Source organism: Protopterus annectens, chromosome 14.part0, assembly GCF_019279795.1.
Source record: "Protopterus annectens isolate FY-2018-M chromosome 14.part0, PAN1.0, whole genome shotgun sequence".
Taxonomy (NCBI): domain Eukaryota; kingdom Metazoa; phylum Chordata; order Ceratodontiformes; family Protopteridae; genus Protopterus; species Protopterus annectens.
Genome location: NC_056748.1, coordinates 908,282,998 through 908,304,981, shown reverse-complemented (window position 1 = coordinate 908,304,981; position 21,984 = coordinate 908,282,998). Strand labels below are relative to the sequence as shown.

The 21,984-nt window shown below is 38.4% G+C and overlaps 1 protein-coding gene across 1 annotated transcript in view; it reads right to left on the bottom strand.

The window, feature by feature from the left end:
* The window catches only part of CPEB3 (cytoplasmic polyadenylation element binding protein 3), a 1,212,550-nt gene extending 1,194,861 nt beyond the window's left edge, over positions 1-17,689 (bottom strand). Inside the window, exon 1 of the mRNA XM_044056700.1 lies at positions 16,620-17,689. Coding sequence (XP_043912635.1) covers positions 16,620-17,621 — 1,002 coding nt within the window. The 5' untranslated portion in view covers positions 17,622-17,689. The remainder of the gene's footprint in view (positions 1-16,619) is intronic.
* Between the last annotated feature and the right edge of the window lie 4,295 nt (positions 17,690-21,984).

The window sequence follows — 21,984 nt, the reverse complement described above, 5'->3', positions numbered from 1 at the left end:
TTTCTTTGAATTCTACATTGCTGGCATTTCGGCATGCTTGTGAAAGGGACACCACTAGTACATGTGAAACTAAATACAAAAGTTTAATTTGAGTCAAGGGCAGAAGTATTTTTATGGAAATGAAAACTAAAGTAATATAGGATTCATAAAAGCTGATGGGAGGTTATTATGAAACAAAAGGATTATATAGAACAAATGGAAATACACTTGCTAAGGTCAGTGAATATAGGAGTTCAAATATATGAAGTTAAACAGTTATAGGACTATACATACTTGTTTAGTGTATCTGCGGTCACAGGGCTACACTGACATTAGTTTATACACATTGTTATATGTTTAATACTCAAAAATGGGAACTATGTTTGGAATTCCCAAGATACTCAAGAAAGGAGACTTGCCACCTACCCCTATCAGACTGTCTGCCTGAGGCAATGTCACCAACCATTTCCATCTTTTTAGACAGAATCTTTAACCCTCACATAGCAGTTATTTAAAATATTTGTGGTATGTTTTGATGAAGTTAAAATAATATACATTTTACTAGGGATGACAACATTAAAGATTTGATGTCCAAACTAAACATATTCACTTCTGTGTGGAGTCTGCATGTCCTCCCCGCGGTCGAGTGGGCGTTCGAAAGACATGCATTGAATGGGCATGCCTTCGTTGAAGGTTGGGCATCGGGCTGGCAACTCGACACCATAAAAACCAACTGCCAATCATTAGCGGACCGGAGTTCCGCTGTGGTGACCCCTAACCAGGAAAAGCCCAAAGACAAACAACCACCACCATCTATTAAAAATTCCATACCTTTGTTGAGACAGGATAATTGGTATACTTGAAAAGAAACAAACAGTTTCATTAAACAAAGTGTTTTTAGGAGGTACTTTTGTAAAATTACTTTCCTAAAAATATTAGGAACAACCATGCGGAGTTGCTATGGGGGCCACTGCAGCCCCCTCTTTTGCCAACTTGGTTCTTGGCTGGTGGGAGTCAGTAATTTTAAACAAGACAATATTTCAACATAACATCTGATACAAGGTTTGCTCATGATTTTTTTTTTTACTTGGAAAAGGGTGGTTTTAGATCTGGAGAATTTTGTATCCAAATGAAATACTACTACTTTTTTTTTTTTTTTTTTTTTTTAACAATTTACCTGAAGGAATGTAGATTTGAATGTTCCATTCCTATACTGACATCTTTATGAAGAAAGAGGAATTGAGGTTTAAGAGTAGAATACATAGGAAAAATGTTTTTGTAAACAGTTATGTTCACTACTCCAATCACCCCATGTTTATGAAATTAAATATTCCTGGGGGCAGATGGTTTGGGCCTCTAGATGGACATACAAATAACAGGAATTCTTGAAGGAAATACATTTTATTCTTCAATTATTTAAAAAATACAAGTGGGATTTAAGTAAAACAACTCAAGTAATCTTATCAAAAAGTACTCGTTTCCCCCCTATTTTGATGCATGGTCTGAGTAAGAACAGCACATGAATAACGTAAAAGGTGACAACAGCTTCTGTGTAGAGATGAACATTGACAGTAACGGCATCAAAAGCTGTATTTCTAAAAATTGGGATATTTTGAGATCAAATACTGAATTTATGAAGTATTTAGGCGATGTCCTTAAATTCAGATATAAAAAGGGTATACCTTAAACATCATATTACAGACAGACAACAATTAAGTTAGTCTATCATGAATGGAGAAAGTCCGGGGTACTTACAAATGTGTTTTTTGTAACATCTGTCCTTATATTTTAGAGGGACCTAATGTTTGTTTGGAGCACTTGGAACAAACAATACCTACCAAACAAATTTTAAATTGCATCTTGATTGGTATAGTACATAGTGCTACTTGTGTCTACTAGATCTGTTTTTATGTTGGAATGACAACACACAGACTAAGGACAAAAATAAGTGAATGTAAACATTTCCATCAAATTATACAATGTGAACAATGCTATACTTTATCCTGTCCAAAGTTAAATCGTGGAAAACAAAAACTTATTTTAGTATGAGAGCCGTGTTGACTATACAGGGTGGGAACTACAAAAATACGGTGGAATTCAGAAAAACTAAGTGGCAAATAAAATTAAATGCTGATAAAACATTCCATTCAAGCCTTGACATTTAAGAGCTAGGCAGCTAAAGAAATAAATGAATTAATAAGCGTATATGAATTATGATGAAAAAGGTTTTTAAATTCTGGATTATTTTTAGTATAATTAATTTCATCTTGGGTTGTTTAATACAAGTGTTTTAATTAAATGAATTAACAGTATTTAAAGTGAAGAGGAACTCTGAATTTTATTCTGATGAAGTTCAGTGCAAGATACAGAACACAAGCACTTAAACTTATTTGGTTCCCTGGGTGTTTTTGAAGTTTGAGTTTACATTTTCACCTGGCTTGGTTCCATTTGTTTGCTGCAAATGTTGTTTACTTTGTTATTTTTATCCTCAGTTAACTAGTGCAAGTTTTCCTTGTATACTGGCTATTTGGTGGACCAGCTGCATTTTTTTGTCAAATTTCGTTTTAATAAATGTTTCAGTAAATAAAACAAGACAGACAAATCAACTTAAAGTGCATTAGCCTCTTCTATTCAAAAGGTCCCTGTTGCAGTATGCATCTGTACTGTGTGTACAAAGTATCCAATTACAAAAGACTGCATCAAAAAGGTCATGCACCATGTCCCAATATTTACAACACTTGACTAGAAAATGGGAAACAATTTCTTAAAACTTATCTATACAAGTGAAAAATATAACCATATTTACATGTATAACAGCTTAACACATTTAACTTCCTTAATGTCAATGCTATCTCTTTACGAGCAGAGTTTTATCAGGCCATAAATAGCCTACGTGGATCCAAAGGTTTTGAGATGCACACTTTCAGCAAGTTTAGATTAGAAGCCATGACACTGTACTTTGCAGGAGAAGATGCATGACTTTTGACACTTTGTCACATGGAAAAAAAAAAAACACGCTCTAACCTATAGGGCTCCACGCTCAGTTATATATCAAGTATGGAGATATGTTTAAAGTTATTAACTGAAAATGTACCTACTCAGATATCAGCATCCAACAAATGCCAAGATCATTTAAGACTGCTGTCTGTGTAAATACAGCTTTGACAAAACAGGAGTTGTACTCAAACTGAGATAAGTATTAACAAAAACATAGAGTTGTGTGAACATATCCAGTAGTCATACATGTGTGTATGTATGAGAGGGTTTGCAAATACTGTTACAGTTAGTGGAAGGAAAACTCAGATGACTTTATACTCAGACATCTCTAAAGCACAAGACAAAATTGAAAGGTTAAAAGCAGAGGATGACCACATTAACTTTCTACTGTGGGATGTAGTTCCCAATTCAACACTAAGACAGAGGAAAGAAAAAATATATAGAGAGAGACTGACATGCACATTAGTAAAACATCCAGTTTTATAAAAAGTTAAAAACAACAGCTAGATTTGCACCTGGTACATGATTAATTACTTGCAATAACTGGTGATAAACTTTCCAAGTTGAAGCAGAAGGTGTATCAGCATGAACTCAGCTTCACCAGATGGTAAGTTCACATTAAGAGGTGGGGCAAAGCATTAATAAATTCTTACTACAAACTTAAGTCTTACACAGTTAAGAACCTCAGGCACAGAAAGTATGGAAACTGAAATTTTATTGAGAAAATACATATTACTGTTTAATCTAAAGTGCACTGAATCAAAACTTTCAGTTATCTGACCTGCCAAACAAATCTGGAAAGGAACTGCAAACAAAATGGACTAAATAGCCAGCTGATTTTTAAGAAACTCTACAAAACAGAAAATATTGTTTGATAGTAACTGAACCAAGTCAACGTGTGCCACAACTGGTCTATGACTGGAATGACATGGTTACCTAGCAAAACCAGATATAAATTACACCACATATGGCAAACAAACATTTTTTATATTTTAGCCTTGCATTAAGCTTTTAGGCATAGAACACAACACAACTATGACTATAGGCAAAGGGTCTTAAAGATTCTGCACACTTGCGCCTTCAGAACTGTATATCCAGATCTTGAGTGGAGTTGTACAACAGCTACTGACAGTACCCATAAAGAGTACAGTGTACAGTAAGTCAACACCGAAACTTCAGATAACATTACTGTTGACTGTATTGCTAATTATCTAATGAACTTGATTAGCAAAAGCAATGCTATACACTACACAGCAGAAATGCAAAACAAAATGGTTACTGTTCTGACACACGGACTGTCTAGCCTATAATGTAAAACTGACTGGGAGCTTATACAATGTACTGTATAATATAACTGTATCCAAGAGTACTATGCAAATACTAAACAAAAACAAGTCATTGTAGAAATTACACAGTTAAAAAGAACAGTCATACAAACAGTAATTACGTTAAACCCATTTATGGAACATCAACAGCAATAGGATTCCATGGTAAATTGGAAAAAAAAATGAGCTTGCTTAACTAGCATATAATATGATGAATCTATAAACCAGCAGGAAATGCTGATGAACAAACAATCAGTTTAATGAGCTGTAAATCAAGACCTTAAAAAACTCACAAATCAGAAGTGAATACAATAAACCTTCACTTTTTTGACATTTACAATGGTTTGCAAAACAAGTGCAACCCCCATGCACCCCACATTTCCATTAACACAATATACAGCATCAAAGACTGCTCTAACACAGCTAGCATAAGTACCTTTTCTCAAAAAATTGTCCCTATATTTATAAGGCAGGGTGACATTACAGTTAGTGCAATAACTTATGGAGGTGTGAGGGAACTGCCCTGCCCAAAACTACCTCATTTTCTATCAGTCTGCATTTTAGGTACTTATTTGGTACAAAACTACGTTTTGCTTATGGAAAATGTGTTTGCATAATTCAGTAGTCAAATTTTCTGGAATAACCCTACTGGACTGCCAGTTAAATATGTACTCAAAATTCATAATTTTTATATCTATGGTTTCTTTTACCATTTTCCTAGAGGTATATGGTCCATGTCTTATGTTAATTTCAAACATCACAACAGAGGTAACAAAACTGAAACCTAAAAATAGTAAGGTAGACATTAACTGGCCTAAACCAGCTGCTGGAAACACAGAATGAGGGAGGTAAGTATCGGGGTGCTGCAGGGTTCAGTCCCAGAGTTACCGGCTTAATATGAGTGCAACATTGGGTCAATGTCAGACAGCAAGACTTACAAAACACAAGAGTGGACTGTTGACAATAAATTGGGGGACTAGACTCCAATGAGACCCAGTGGAAGGCCATATTTAAGTGTCAGCTATTATCTGATACAAGTCTAAAGCTATTTCAATGGGAAGAAGGGAGAAGAGTGCATACATACAAGAATTAAAAGGAATATTACTGGTTACTCAAGAGTGAAAGCACATAAACATAATATTCTCTCACAGGCAAAACCCCACACCCCAAGTCACTATCATCTATTACAGAAACATATCCAAAAGACTACTACATGCATGATCTCTGAGCTCATCCACTTCCTTCAGCTTTACCAACCAGAACAGCAAGCTAAGGGAAGGTTGGCATAAAGGTCATCAAGAGATTCGGATACATGGTAATTTCACTCTTTGACTGGTCATCCAAGCACTCATCATACGTAGCTAAAGTTACACTAATCCACATAAAGCAGGCCCAAAAAAAACAAAAGCATCACCAACTGCTGCAGAATGGCTTTTACTACTTTATTACTCACCTTCACTTCTTTTAGACATTATTCATTCAGCTCTTCGTGTTGTGATGCATATGTGCAAATAAAAACTGAGCATGTGCACTACCTTACTTAGGGTCAAAGGTAAGCTACAGTCCATCAGAACAAGAAACATACTTAAATAGTGGACAGAATGCCTATACAGAGGACCACACACACACACACACACACACACACACACACACACACACACACACACACACACACACACACACACACCTAGCAGTTATTTGGAGGATTGCAAGTTCATTACTATCATGTCTTCAGTAAGCGGGGAAACCAGAGACTCCAGTAACAGCTAATGCAGACAGAATAATATGTAAATCGTACGAAGAAGACATTACAGTAAAAAACTGAAATAAAAGACCAGTGTTGTGAGGAAGCAATGCTAACTGCTGTACCACTGTGCCACTCTCTTTAGGAAAGTGGCCACCTTCATACTCATGACACCTTTATGCCCCTTCACTAAATACCATGTGACTGCCAGTAAGGCTCTCCTATCTCCTACTACTTTAACAGCTTAATTAGAATGACCTAGCACAATGGATGGGTTTCAATGCAATGTAAAGCTAATAAGAGGAGGGAAAAAAACAATCCTTTAATCTAGAAACTAAATTCCAGATTTTAAGTGCTCATTTTAACACTTCCGCTTTCACCAGTCTTAATTACAAGATACATTTCCAATACCAGTTATGCTCTGTCCTACTTCCAATTAGAATCAGTAACATAGCATCAATGTGGAGGTATTGCTTGCCAGCTATGCCAGGAGAACTAGGGCAGCAGATGTGTAGCATATGCCAGCACAGCTAGCTGGGATTTAGTAAATAATTACATGTTATTTGAATGTCAAACTGATTTGTACAGATGCTTGTGTTGAAAATGTATTTGTAAAGTTGTTTGTGTTAAAAATGTGTCAGTGTTATCTTGCTGGACAGAGAAAGAAATGTACATGCACTATTACAACTTTTTAAATATATACTGTAACAGCGGGTAGTGGAAGAGAAGAAGACATTAATTTGAACCCACCTGACTTTGAAAAATAGTAAGAAATTAAATTACTTAATTTATTTTTTACATCTGTTTACTGGGAAAGTCCGACTGGACACGTCCTTTTTCAGCAGAGGCCCGAGGAGAAAAGCTCCACTAAACAGAACTAAATAAAGTAAAATACAAATAAATACATATTATAAACTAGTATTGAAGATTCCAGGTACATTCAATTTAAGCTATATAAAGATGATAACACAATTACACTCAGTCTAAGGTAACACTGTACATACACAGATAGGTAACTCAGCAAAATTCATGTGACTGTGAATACATTTTGAAAGTATGGTAGCATGAAAGGATGAGGTTTAACTAAATCTCCAGAGTTATAATTAGAGATACTTGTAACTTAGTAGTAGAGTTATTAGAGATGAGAATACGAAGGTTTGTGGTTAGGAACTAACCAGGATTGGCACAGGAACATTGCTGGAGTGGCAAGTTCTACTGCTGGAGTAAGAGTGTAGTAGATTTTGGAGTGTGGGAGTTTAGGCCATAAAGATTTTATCTTACAGTTCTGATAGCAGCCAGAGACTAAATGTCTGGGAAAATAAGCACTAGGAAGCCTTGTGTGTTGTCTTTAGCAGTAAACCAATTGCTACTCTGGAAGGGTAGAAGTATGAAATTATTTTAGGACTTCCAGAAGCTGCATCAGATCTTAGCAAGCTGTGTGTGTTTATTAGTAACACATGTGCTAATCCCTGGCAGTTTCTAGCAATAGGGGGTAGCATGGGAACCAGACGTCAGATGACCAGATGTATGATGTCATTCTGTAATCTATCACTAAAAATTATATTTTAATACTAGGTGAAACTGAAGTCCCATGGCATCCTGTTCTTGGAACCTGACAAGGAAGGACCCATATCTACTTCATCTTGCCTTGCTCTAGTAAGTGACAAAGAAATAGTAATTATGCAGTCAGGAAAATATAGTGAGATAAGTTAATATAGGTTCATAGATTAGTACTAGGCTAACTGCCCTTGCAAAACATTTTAAGCCTAACCAATTATCCCTTGTGAGACTCAAACCCTGCACTTTGTGTTTGTAAGGCAAACACCTTAACCATTAGGCCACCCTCATTATGAAGTACCGTTTTTCTGTATCTATGTGAATCTATTTGCCTGTGTTATTTTAATATCTCATGTGAATGAAACTCTGGTGTTTAATAGTATTTTCATGTTGTTTTCTTATTTATTATTACATATATTTGAGCTTTTCATTGTGGCTGGTCTTTTAGAGAGAGTATTTTAATCTCCAAGAGTACTTGTATACATTTGGTGACAGCTATGGCCACTTCGGAAAGCCTTGCTGTTGGTCATACTACTATTTGTATTAATATTAAATTTCACTCAGTATAATTGGACATCCTTGCAACAGCCTTAGAGTAGCTAGCTTTGGAGTGTCTGGTGGTAGTGTTAAGTACCTCTAGTCTGGCCAGAAGAGATTATAGCTAGTAAATCTGTGTCAGCCTTTCCCAGGTGTGTGTGTGTGTGTGTGTGTGTGTAAGTCAAGAGTTTGTGTGTCAGCTGTTTGCAGCAGGGATACGAAGCACTGACTTCACAGCAAGGGTGCTGGAGAACATGGCTTGGACACTCGGCTGAGGTCTCAACTTTAACTGTATGTGCCAGTAGAGAGTCTTGCAGGGGACGTGAAGGTAGACAAATACAGAAATTCAGACCCTGGACTGAGCATGTTCCCTGCGTGCTCTCAAGGAAATCGTGCTTGATGCAGAGAGCTGCATCTGGAAATACCAGGTGTATCAATTTTTGTTCCAAGTAAATGTCCCTCTCCAACACCAGTGGTGAGGATTCAGGCTCCTTGATTACTAGCCCAGAGTGGGGACGTCACAACAGATGCAAGTCTGCACTCTGGGAAAGGTCCTTCACCCCAGCTCTGTAACAAATGTTACACTGGGGAATTAGAACTTCCAGCGTTCCCTGTAGGAGCTCAGTTTTCCAACCTCCAAACAATTCTTTACTCCCCAGTCCGAAAGTCATTACAAAACTGCTACCATGCAAATGGGATACACAGCCCCACCTCCTTCATCTCAAAGAAAACTATGGAGGTATTTAACATGCTTTTTTCTTTCTTTCCACAAAAATAAATCTTGCTGAAGAGGAGAGGCTCATGCCGTGCCAGTCAATGCACTGCCCACCAAAAAGGGTCTTCCACCCTCTCATCTGTTAAATGCATATATTTATGCGGTCATGTCACACAACAGGTAGGAGAAAGCTTGTCTATAATTAGCAGCTAAAGAACCTTCATACAATAAAGGATAGCAGACACCCTTCTAAATGTTGCAATTCCTCTTTGTTGACATCCTCTATCTCTAGTAAATAATGTGGGCTGGGCCACAATCCCTGATCAGAGCAATCAGTAATCGGGGAAAACCAGTTTTAAGTCAACCCAGGGCAGGAGGAAAAGTAACCCCAAATGTTTAAATGGTTTTAGTGACTGTAGCCGTAGACCCTGACAAGCTGAAAACTCTCATTAAAAGCTCCAAAAAGAAATGCCCCAAGATGCAGCACTGATGCCCTGAATTTATACCAAGAAATACTGCCTTCTGAGCTTCCTAGGCTATATGGCAAGCCAAGCTGTACCTTTCAGCATAACATTTACCCACCTTTATTATTTCAGCTATTCTACTCCTAACAAAACATCCCATCTCCATTTTATATTACTCAACTCTACAGCAAGGATACGACTACTCTTATATTGTGGTCTTCACTCATGGTTATTATCAACAACTTACTTCTCCTACTATCTCAGGACCAGACAGCAGTTAATTGTAAAGTATCCCTTATCTCAAGTGACTGAAAAATTGATTTTGCAGATAAAAGTTTTCCTTACGGAGAGGGTCCAACACAAAATAAGCAAAACACTGATACACCACTCGCCTAGATAGTAGCACAGGAAGTCAGCTGCATAGATCGAATTAGTCCAGTAAACAGTTTTATTTTAAATAACACAACAGAGAGTTAAGCGCTTTCACTCGTTGTACACGAGCTTCATCAGAATTAACTCTCTGTTGTGTTATTTAAAATAAAACTTTTTACTGGACTAATTCGATCTATGCAGCTGACTTCCTGTGCTACTATCTAGGCGAGTGGTGTATCAGTGTTTTGCTTATTTTGTGTTGGACTTACGGAGAGGGAGCAACAACCGAAGAGAAGTAAGCAAGCAAGCAAAACACCAAAAATATCTTTAATGCAGAATGTGCACAGAGTTAGGATGCCCATTTTCTAAATTATGGGAACCAGCTTTATGAATATTCAGTGCTTTGCTTGGAATACTATGTAAAACAAGATGAAATATGTAATCTATAAAAGAAGTGGAATCTTCAAAAAGTAAGTAATGGGAAAACACATGGGGAGGAGGAACTGTGCCATGTCTGTCTTGTTTCACACCTGCACATATCATTCAACCTCATTTCAGAGAAAGCTCTACCATTAAGATATCACAGCCTAAGAACATTTGTTTGTAAAACAAGTAAAGCTCAGTATAACAGCAGCAGAGTTACTTACAAACTGCAATATTACCATGTGCTTTTAATATTTTTTCTTAAGCTGTTGGAAACGCTACTCCCTCAAATCTAAACACAACAAATGTAAGTTTTTCTTACTCCTATTCATGTTATAATGTAAAAAAAAATACAAGCTGCTGTTGCTACTTTAACTCTAGAAACATTTTAGTGCAGGCTTACATCTAGAACTTTGCATAATCTTACATGGCTAAAATGGGTTCCGGTTTACATCAGCCAGCCTATGTGGTTCCTAAACTATTAAGCATTTTTGATAAAATTACATGCATTAATTACAGTATCACCAAAAATTATATAACTTGAGAAATGATTTATGAAGGGTAGTTCCATCATAATCATAAACAGTTTAAGGCTATTGAGTTTTATAACCACTTATACTTTGCTAGCACTGTCCCTTAGGCTGCACCTCCTTTCTCAAGGACCACCATACCAGTCAATCATAGGAAGTTACTAGGCTGTTGGCCCGGTGGTCCTTAATAAGCTTAGCCAAGAGTTTAGCCCATGTTTAAACAAATCAGCACCCGATGCCCCTGTCCAGTAGGGACACTGGTGGAATTCCAGGGATGTATTTTATATTTCCCATCCAGTTAAGGTACTTTGCTTGACGTGGAGAGGGAGTCTATTCCACAGATGGGGGGAGTCTCTGGGATGCATCTGTCCCGCCAACAAGTCCTATTAATGTCACAGACCAGGTTGAGGCTACATGTGTGGGTTACTCGAATGGAGTTTAACTTGCGGATATGCAGCAGTCCCATCAAGGCAGGGTCCGAGATCGCCTTGTATGCCAGACAGAGGTCACCTCTGAGGAGTCTGTATGAAACTGAGTAGAGGAATAGGGCTTTTACAGCAGACGTTTGAGGCCCTGGATTCTCCTGGTGAGGAGCCTCTGTAGTCTCTCTAGCTGCTGCATGTGCTTTGTGAGGTACATGCCGAATGGGGCATTGTACTCAATAATGGGCCTTATAAGGGAAGAATAAAGCGATGTTATGACCTTGTCCCTAGATGAGATGCCTTTACTTATGAGGTGGGCCATGCAGAAAGTTTTCTGTACAGTGGAAGCAGCATAGTGGTCAAAAGTCAGGTTGCTATCAATCTGGGTGCCCAAATCCCTCACGACTAATTACGCGCTTAGGACGTTGTTATTAATGTGATAATTTTGTGGGGTTGTCACTCTCCCCAAAGGGGGTGATGATGATGCATTTTTTTTTGTATTCAGCTTGAAGTCATATTTCCTGGAATAAATTTAGGAAAAATCCATCAGAGTCATCTAAGATGCATTTAAAGATGATAGCGAGCCGTACTGTTTAACAACTTTATTCCAGAAGCTTGGAGGGCACTGGGTTATGATGTCTTAGTTCTTTGCTGGTTGGTGGAGATACTGAATTTGGAGAGAAACAGCTCCAGGACTACCAGATCTCTAAACTGCATGATAAGCTAGACAGATCTCACCTCAAACAGTCTACAAGACAATGAATAAAAATATAGAACTTCTAGCCTATCTTGATAGCTTAAGGACTTTAGGCCACTTTTTTTTTTTTTTACACATTAGGACACTGAGGAGCCCTAACAAGGCACTACACTTGACAACTAGCGTGATGAATGCCAAGTAAAAGGGTGCACTTGCCACTTAAAACCTTGATGATATGCCTTTGTCAATTACCTGGGCTCAATAAAAGGATTCCTTGACAACTGTGGTCTCATGAAGGTCAAGACAGAGGAATCTTCAACCCAGATTCCCAACTATGTTCCCATTTTGTAGTGGTATGTTTTCTATACAGTATGGAGGGTTGTCTACCAAAACTGATGACACTACTACACTTTTGGTGTACTACAAAATGGGGCCCAACCAAACACTACAGTTTTATTACAGAAGTTTATTCTGGAGAGTTTGACATCAGATGGTGACATTTAACAACTCCTATTTACAGTCACCTGCAAACTTTGCCAGCTGGAGATCTAGACTCTCTGCTTGAAGATCTGAAACAAAAGCCAAAAAGATGTCCCAGCACTGAGCTTTGACAGACACCGCAGGTCACTTTCATACTTTCCTAGGAGGTATACATTAACTCGCACTATGTGGGTTCTGTCTTTAAGCCAGTGTGCAATCCATCTTACTACATCATTTAACTTCTGTATAATGGCAGTTTGGGAATGGTGTTGCAGGCCTTGGCAAGGTCAAAACACACATTGTGTATGGCCACTGCTTACACAAGTCTATAAACTTTTTTTTGAAGAAAAGTACCAGACTCAGTAGATAGTATCTACCCTTCACAAGGATAATCTGCTGGGGTTTAAGTCTATTAATATTCTTGATACTGTAGTTTATGAGGACAATTATAATACATATCATATCTTTGCAAGTGTGGCTTATAAAAAGTGATAATTACAGGCTGAGTCATTTGTAAGGTCACCATTATGGATGGACATCAACACTGCAGTATGCCAGTCATTAAGTGGAGTTTACTGTAAGGGCCTTTGTGAGTTTAAAGTAGAAGGGCACAGGTCTGGGGAAGGAGATACCAGTGGAGGAGTGTAACAGGTGGTCATATTTGAATCAGGTCAAGAATACAGCATCTTCTAGTATGATTTTTTTACTAACTGCTCAAAGGAGTTTTTGTTTATGAAGTCTAGAAATGTTCTGGTACATCCTATATTGGAAGTGATAGCTGCACGTTTATTGAAGAGAAAAGTAACCCAATATAATCATTTAGAACAATGAGGAAAATTAAATGGTCATCAAGGGACAAAGAAAGTTTTCAGGAAACAGTTGTTAAATCAATAAATATACAGTGATCTATAGTTCAATCTGTGGGTCCCTACAGATCGGTCTGGAAGTAATATGCAGACTACACCACAGTTGCCATCAGGTCTGAATATGTGAAAGTGCAAAATACAGGTATACAGGAAGTGCTCCCTTTACATTAAAGCTACTTTCCAAATATTTTCAAAATGCAGGACTGACTCAAGATCAGGTAATTTATTGTTTAGACTTAAGGGATAGAGGAGCGCCATTCAATGTGATCCAATATCTGGACTATTAGCTGCACTGCAATTTCCATCAGATGGACTCTGCCTAAAAACTATGGTAGGGGGTAGCAAAGGCTTTACCCAGTATTCAAAGGCCCTTGAATGGGAGGTGCATGTCATACTTAGCAAAGTAAGGCCAAGGCTGCAGAATTAGCATGAACATGCAACTTACATTTAAAAATTACTCTCATACGACAAAAGAAATTAATTACAATTTGGAGAAAAAGCCCACGAGAAAGGGGAAAAAAAATCACCCCCACAAAAAAATAAGACTTAACATCTTAAGTACTAAATGCAGTCCTAACTTAGGTGGTTGGGAATCCTAATTGTATTATTTATTGACCGGGAAAGTCCACTGGGTTAGAAGCCCATTTTCAGTGGAGGCCCGGGGAGAAAAGCTCCACAGTTAAACAAACAGAACAAACAAAATACTATACAATTACTATACAGACACAAGTACAAAAGCAAGGACAGAGCTGAACAGATGAATGTGGAATACTCAATAATATACTTTCAGTCACAGAAAAATAATAATAGAATTTAGAAAAGAAAAAAAAAAAACAAACAATAATTCTCGTGTTGTAGACAGCAGTATCCAGACATCCTTGAAATTAATACAGATATGTACCTCTGTACAAAATCTGCATACTTTTCTGCAACGTTTAAATTCTGATTAAAAAGGACCTGTAGATGTCAAGAAGCCTCTAATAAAACAGAACAGAATATGCTTTAAATCTGTTTGGAGCTAGACAATTCTTGTTAATCAAGAAACCTGGTTTGGAGGGCAACAAATTCCTTTGCACCACTGTTTACTTGTATCACAACTGTAAGAAACACTGAAATGAGGTTATAATTACACATTACTGTATGCAAGAAACAAAAATGTCATACAGTAAACTCTCACTTAACCGGCACCCATGGGGATTGGTAGATTTGATTTTAATATTGAAATACAATAATTAAAAACCTGGCTGGAATAATAATATTTTAAACTTATATTTCCGCTAGAAAGCGTGGCACACAGAACAGTTTTCAGTGGCATGCTGAGTGGACTGGAATTGAATAGAAAGAGAGAGAATGCATGTGAAAGCAGAAGCAACTGTATGTGAGAAATCAGACAGAGAGAAAGAATGAGTGAATGCATCTATGAAAGCTAAAGAAACCGTGTGTGTGTGTATAAAAGAGATTGGACAGAGAATGTGCACTTTGATGCAAGCTGACCGAGTATGGAGCTAGTGTTGACATTTTAGCGATTTAACTTGTTCTCAGGTTGGGGAGACAGGGAATTTATTTGCATCTTCCCTTTTAAAACTCAGACTCGAAAAACATAAGGAATATTTCTGTGAGGAGAAAACAAAATGCAACACATGAAAAACTGAATTGTTCTTACTGTACTGTATTCCTTCAATTTTTTTCTGGTTGCTTAAGTTCCGGTTAACTGAGAGTTTACTTCATTATGAAAATCTACTCCTTTAGGGAAAAGGCAAGATCTACATTACAGTCTAACACAGTACATCTATAATAAATACACATGGATGGAGACAGAAATAGAGCAGCTGCTCTAGATAAATACACATCATATTTATTTTAATTTTAATAACCTAAAGTAGTATAAATTCAGGACTGGGGGGGGTGGAGAAAAAAAAGCTCAAATGCCAATGTCCCTCACTCAGTTTTGCAGGTCTTTTTGATTAGGGAATTGGAAAAACAAAAGGTCAGGTGCTCTTTAATGCAACTGGTAACCCTCCTTGCTTGCTAAAAAGTCATTATAATATGTATTTGGTGCCAATCTGACTTGAAATATGATGAGTAATACAGCAATTTCAATACTTAATTAAAAATGTTTAACTTCAAAAAGCAAATATTGCAAAACAACATTTTATTATCACAACTATTACACTACGGAAAAGATACACAAAAGTGTGTTAATTACAGAAAATTTTCAATGGAGACTTCACAAACTGCACTACAGAAGTCAACAGTTTCAAATGTACTTCCCTGGATTTAGTACTTTCACAGCTACAACTTTCTGCAAATAACAAGTCTTATCCATATTTAAAAATACCTCCAATAGCACAAATAACCCAGTACTTTTACTACATAAAATGAAGGAATGTTTAAGTTAAATAATAGAGGAAAAACCTGTGCAAAGGAATTAAATTCCCCTTCCACTGCAAAGCATGTCAGGAACACTCTTGGTTTTAGTTTTATAATAACACGAAAGAATATATTATCATTTGCATTATTATAAATTTCAAATATGGACACTTGACAAAGACCTGACAAGATTCAGGACCAAGTTTCACAACAGAGCACCCGGAAATGTTAACAGATGATCCAAATATTTATACGGCAGCTAAAATTGTTATGCTACGAATATCTCACAATGCCATTTTTTAAGTGTTCTTAATATGGTTTTGCAAAATATGTTTACCACACTGCATTTCTACAGAAGAATAAACATCATCACACACCTATAAACCACTGCACTAGCTAAAAGCTCCATATTTTCAAGCAAACAAGGCTTCTGGTTTATCTTTAAATAAGCACATAAATCCTTCAGTTAAAAATGGATGGATTATAGTTACTATAAAATTAAATATGAACACAAATGTACATTTAAGAGTAAAGCTACCCAACTCTCCCTTGAAACAAATCAGAAATAAGAGAGAAAACTTGTTTTGTAATAGCAAGTGGTATGTGCTGCTGGTATTGCATAATAGCTATTCTGCATAATTTCTTACCTGTTATGGAGCATGACTCAAAACACAAGCTCAAGTCACAAAATGTAGAAAACAAATTATACTCAAAAATTAAAAACAGAAAATATTAAACGTTTCTAAAACTCCAAATCACACTTGCACACCTGTCTTCAAATTCCTGAATATCACGTCATGTTTAATACTTTGCAGCACAAATAACATCTGCTAAGACATGAGACAACTGATGGTTATTCCCCGTTCCATTATGTTTCATGTTCTTCAAATATGTCTCTGAAGAAGTGTGCTGTCTTGAGATGTTCTGGCACCATACGTTCAAACTACATGCACTTTGGATCGGTTGTAAACATTTCACTTAATACGCACGCATATCGAAACAAGAATTTCCTTTAAAAATAGTAACACCAAAAGTCAAAACACGTCTACTGCCTTACTTCCACTAGTGCGCTAACTACATATACACTAATAATTCCAGGGACATAACTCACACAACCACCCACCCATTCCTCTGGTTTTACCTGAAAAGGCAGCAGGTTGTTGCCGTTATCTGTCCTGAAGGGATTGTCTTCCATCCAGGGTTTTGGGGGAAGGGGAGCAGCCCTGAGGAACTTCGGCGGAGCAATTACGTTACTGGAGACAGTTTTTTTCAGTGGTGAAATGGGGTTCAGAGGAGACGGCATCCCAACCCCCACTCCCACCCCCACTGCCCTTCGTGGGTCCCTGCCAGCTTGCAGCCCACTCCAAGGATTGGCAGGGGTGCTCCAAGCAGCATTTTGGTGGTTATTCCAAGAAGATGAAGAGGCAGTTGATGAAGAAGGTTTACTAGTCATGATGGGCTGATGACTATAAGCATTTCTCTGGGCGAAGGGTGCCTGACTGGGGCTGACGGGCGACCTTCGCTGTTGCTGTGCTTGTTGTTGCTGTTGGTGGTGCTGCTGCTGAGTCTGAGCCAAACCGATCTGGGGTGAAAAGGTACCCCCAAACACTGGATTAACGTGATGAGGGAAATTCTGAAATAGCATTGTTCCACTGACTGGGGGTATGCCTTGAAAAAAGCTATCGTCCACTGTGTTCGTGGTCCCAGTCGACCAAGTGCTACCGAAAGAAGGTGATACAGAGGTCCCCGGTGGCTCTTGCTGGGGCTGGTGAAAGCTCAAGCCAGGCAAAATCGGCGACTCCATTTGCATTTTCTCTTTGCTATTTGGGGCTGGAACTGCAGTAGTAATAGTCACCGGACTGTCCTCTGATTTCGGGGATTCAGTTATCTGTGTGGAGGGGGGTTCCGCGTTCGGATCCTGGAGAGGTGTTGACTGCTGCTGTTGCGGCTGGGCTTTGCTTTTGTCCATCAGTAAATCATCCTGCATGGTTTGCGCAGCTGAAACAGGAAAAAACAAAGACGAATTATTATTAATCGCATCATTACTAGTAATAGCTTGGCTGCTTTGGTATTTTGCCTGCAGAAATCCCGTTTGATTATTATTGCTACTAGCCGATTGCAAAGCAAATCCGTAATCCCCCATTTAGGAGTACGTAATAATATAAAAAAATGTAGTTCACACTTAAGTTTCCTCTAAATATGATTTAGCAGCTTCACCCTTTCTGATGCCTTGGGTCCCTTCACTATAACTGGGAGATGTGCTTGGAGGACAGAAATATTCGCCAATTTCGCCACGTCTCTTTTCCCTTCCACCGGAACTTCAGGCATTCACCCTGCAATGAGAAACTGATTCTGGTTCCTGTTTTTTTCCCAGGCCCCGCCTTCTCCATTTATTTACATACGTCAATAAATACTGCTGCGTCCTTCAGCAAGGTTAAAGAGACGGGAGTCGCCTTTAAGGTGGATATTTTTTGGGTGAAGTGGTCACCCCTCACCTCCTACTGACCACAGTTGACTATCACACAGCACTAGTTTGCAATTCTGTCTTATCTTAGTGAATAGAAGAGAAAAAATGACACGAAAATAGGGAGCAATTTAAAGCAGCTTCAACTGTTACTCCTCTGTTCTTTTTTATTGCGATACAGGGTAGGTCTGAGCCGTGCCCCCGTGTTACACCCACTTATTTGCAAGTTTGCTAAATGGGAATGGAAATTACTATGATCAAACGGCTAAAAAGGAAACATCTGGAAGCCGCACGTTTTCCCAACAACAAACAAGTGCTAAACCTTATATTGATGATCTGAGTTTCATTTATGTTAAATGGGATCCTATTAAAATAGGTGCATCCAATATAACACCTCTCTCTCTCTCGCTGGTGCAAAGCAGTTTTGCATTATTTATTTCGGAAGGAAAATACATTTGATAGCATTTTATTTGGTTTTGTTTTCTGACTGCACTCAGTGAAGCGCTTTTTACCGATACAAACAGCCGCACTGCTTCATTTGGAACTAAACGTTATTATAGTATGCGCGGTCTGCCTTTTGTGCCTATTAATCATCTTTTTACGAAGAAAACGTATTTAAATAAATACGTGAAGCATTAAGTGTTGCGGTTTTATTTGTCAGGACCTACAGTTTCTGTTGTATTCCTAGGATGCAGCTATCAGTGGCGTAGTATTTTCATGAACCAGAGGGACAGGGTGATGGGGAGTGTTATTTTAGTATTAACAGAATGACTGCATTTACTCCAGAAACAAGTGGTGTGTAGCCTGAAGCATTATTAAAGGTCCCAGGGATGCATAAATAAAATGCGTATGTTATTTATCTATACAGTCGAGATTGAAAAGTATTAGCTGATCAATCCACATCCCGAGCTCAATTTTTAAATAGAAATATAAATAGAGAAAACGCGTAGCTATAAAGACCTTTTTAATGGGAATGTATATGTCATGACGCTATCATAGCGTGGGATACTATATTAAAATGGATGTGATGTTTCACACCGAGCCAATAGAAAATGCAGGAACATAAGTGACGGAATTGCTTAAGCTTCCTGGCACGAAGCACTGCTGAGAACAAGTCCTTATGCTGACAGGGAGCCCTTCACAAGGTGCTTTGCGTCTTTTTCAGCCCGGTGTCGGGCTGCAGCTGTGGGCACTCTGTTGTACTGACTATAATTTCAGCAAATACTGGGTATAGTCACAGTTAGTAGATAATTCTGTGCTAAAAGGAAACGTGCAGCATCATGCTATCTTTTAACCCAGTCTAACTTTTAATGATAATATTAAACTGCAGAACACCAGCACTATTTATTCTGTTTTCGAAAATGCCTTTTTAATTGACATGTTATCCCCCAAACACGTCCCAGGCATCTTGAAATAAGCCTGTTGCTTTCTGTATGCGGAAGACTCTGCAGATCAAATCACTAACAAAACAATGTCCTGCATTGTCAGGGCATTCCTATTTGTTGAAAGGTCAGTGCGTTATTATTATTCGTTTAGCTGTTAAAATGAAATTAATGCATAACTTGCATACTCAGACAGACGTGCCAGCCGTTAAAGGAATATAAGCGCGTTTGCGTGTACATTACTAAGCTATTTTGTTTCTTAAACCGTATTATTTCTGTCAATCACATGATCTGCCTTGCTGCTGTATAATCATATCATGTCAAAGATCTGACCAAGCAATAATTAACCCCCGAGGGCTCGCCTTTTAAGGGTCAGTAGTGCATGACTATATTTGTATACTTCCTGCTGTAAGGTCACGGATAGGACGGCTCAAGGAGCTTCGTGACAACTGGAAGCTTGGGATGGGTAACAAACACGATGTGGTGCTGGGATCTGTAGTTCCCTGCAGGCAGTGAGACTTTAAATTGTCTCAATGCTTTTGTGCTGTACCTTAGTTTAAAACGAACCAAACACAGAGAAACTGATTACTTCTACTTTTGAAACAAACCGCTGAATTTCTAAGCATGCTTTGTACCGGCATTTGATTTAAAATGCCATGATTAGAAATATATTTTCCCCGAAGTCGCAAAATAAATGTGAATAGGGCACTTAATGTAATATGTTGTAATAGTGGTGCTAAAGCCGGTGTATATGCTGTTGCTTGGCCCTTATGATAATACCACAATATCATTCCCTCCCTCTCCCTGGTTATTGGCTATGGCTATTGACAATAAGCACATAAGCATCATTTTGCAAAGTCTCTCCCCCTTTAACTACTTACCAGGCTAAAAGACCTTTAATAAAATTGCTGACTATTGAGTGTACTGAAACTGCTTGCACTGATTGTAGTATTAATAGTGACTGGTCCGGTTCTTGGTGGCAGAAGGTTTCCAGGCTAGTAATTTTGTACTGAACTTTAAATAGTAGCAAGTCCACCCAGATATTACCCTAAAACCAAACTCCACGCAGTTATAGTTACCCCTGCCCCCAGAGTCATTCCTCTTGGTATCACTGACCAGCACTTGCCCAAACCTTCTCTATCTAGCCTGATTGAGGTGGATATCTTGAGACAATCTAAGAATTGTCTCATGCTGACAATCACCTTACTCAAACAGCATAACATAGTGTGTGAGAGATGTACATATATAATCTTTCAGGCAAAAATCTCCCATGCAGTAGACTCGGACACTAAAATTGTTAGCAGTATACCACACATCACACTTCTCCAAGGCTATCACAGTACACATAATCCATCATATGCTGAGGCTCTAAAGATGAACTTGCCTAAACCTCAAAGAATTCCAAAACACAACACAGGTACAAAGCACACACAGCAAGTTAAGCGTACCTTCTCTTAGCATAAGGAGTCCCAAAGGAGTAGATGCTAAGCCAGTGAGGTAGGCATCAAACCAACCAAACATTCTTGTTGTGGGTGACTCCATTGTAAGACATACAGGTGTGCCTTTCACCAGGCTGAGCAAGGAAAGAGTGACATTTAGTTGCTTGTTGGATGCCAGGATCCATCAGGTCACACATGCACCCAAGTCCTTGAACAACAAACGCCAGCATGACTCTGTCGTAGATCATGGGGGTATCAATGACTTCAGGTGTATCTCCCTGGATTATATGAAGAGAGATATGATGGAACTCTCAGACTGTGTGTCCTAGGCAGGTATAAACTTAGCATTGAGCATCATTCTACCCTCTTCAAGGATGATGTCGCGACATGAGCAAAAAGTAATTGACTTTAATAATTGGCTTAGTTTTTGGTGTCATTCAAAAGGGATTTAATATTTGTCAGCATGGGAAAGTATGATCAACAGACCAGGGATGACCTGTATCTGTCGCCTATAGGGTTTTATTGGCAAAGGCATTTTCCACCCCCGTAGTGCCTTTTCTTAGGTAATGCCAACCTGATAAACCTACCAACATAACAAAAGAAGCAAAGGAAAATACGAAGACGTTACTGATCAATACTAGGAACCTAAACAAGAAACTGCACTTCCTACAAGCCCTTCTTACACTGGAGGACACTGACATCTCTGTAGTGTCTAAGACGTGGGTTAAAATATCGGAGAGTACTGTGGAGATGTAGATGTAACTCCCTTCACATGCTTAGACCAGCTATTGCGCAGGAGGGGAACAAAGGCGGTGGTGTCTCGATCTACATTCAGAAGAGACTCACATCAAGGCTTCTAAGGCAGCATAATGCAGTAGAACTTCTTCATGACCAAGTAACTATCAGAAAGGTTCTGTACCATATATTATCTACCTATAGAACTCCATCTATGACACAAGAAGGCTACAATGCCTATCTACAGGAACTAGAATCACTCAGTATTAAACCCAATACTATTTTTCTTGGTGACCTAAACTATCCAACTATAGACTGGGAAACCTACACTACCACTAGTGTACAAGCACAGAGATTCCTGGACTTTGTCAATACAAATGCCCTGGAACAATTACTCAGAATACCCACTAGGGGGATAACATCTTGGATTTTTTCCTTAGTAATATGGGAGCATCTTGTCCACAAACTCAGTGTGCCACTCAGCCA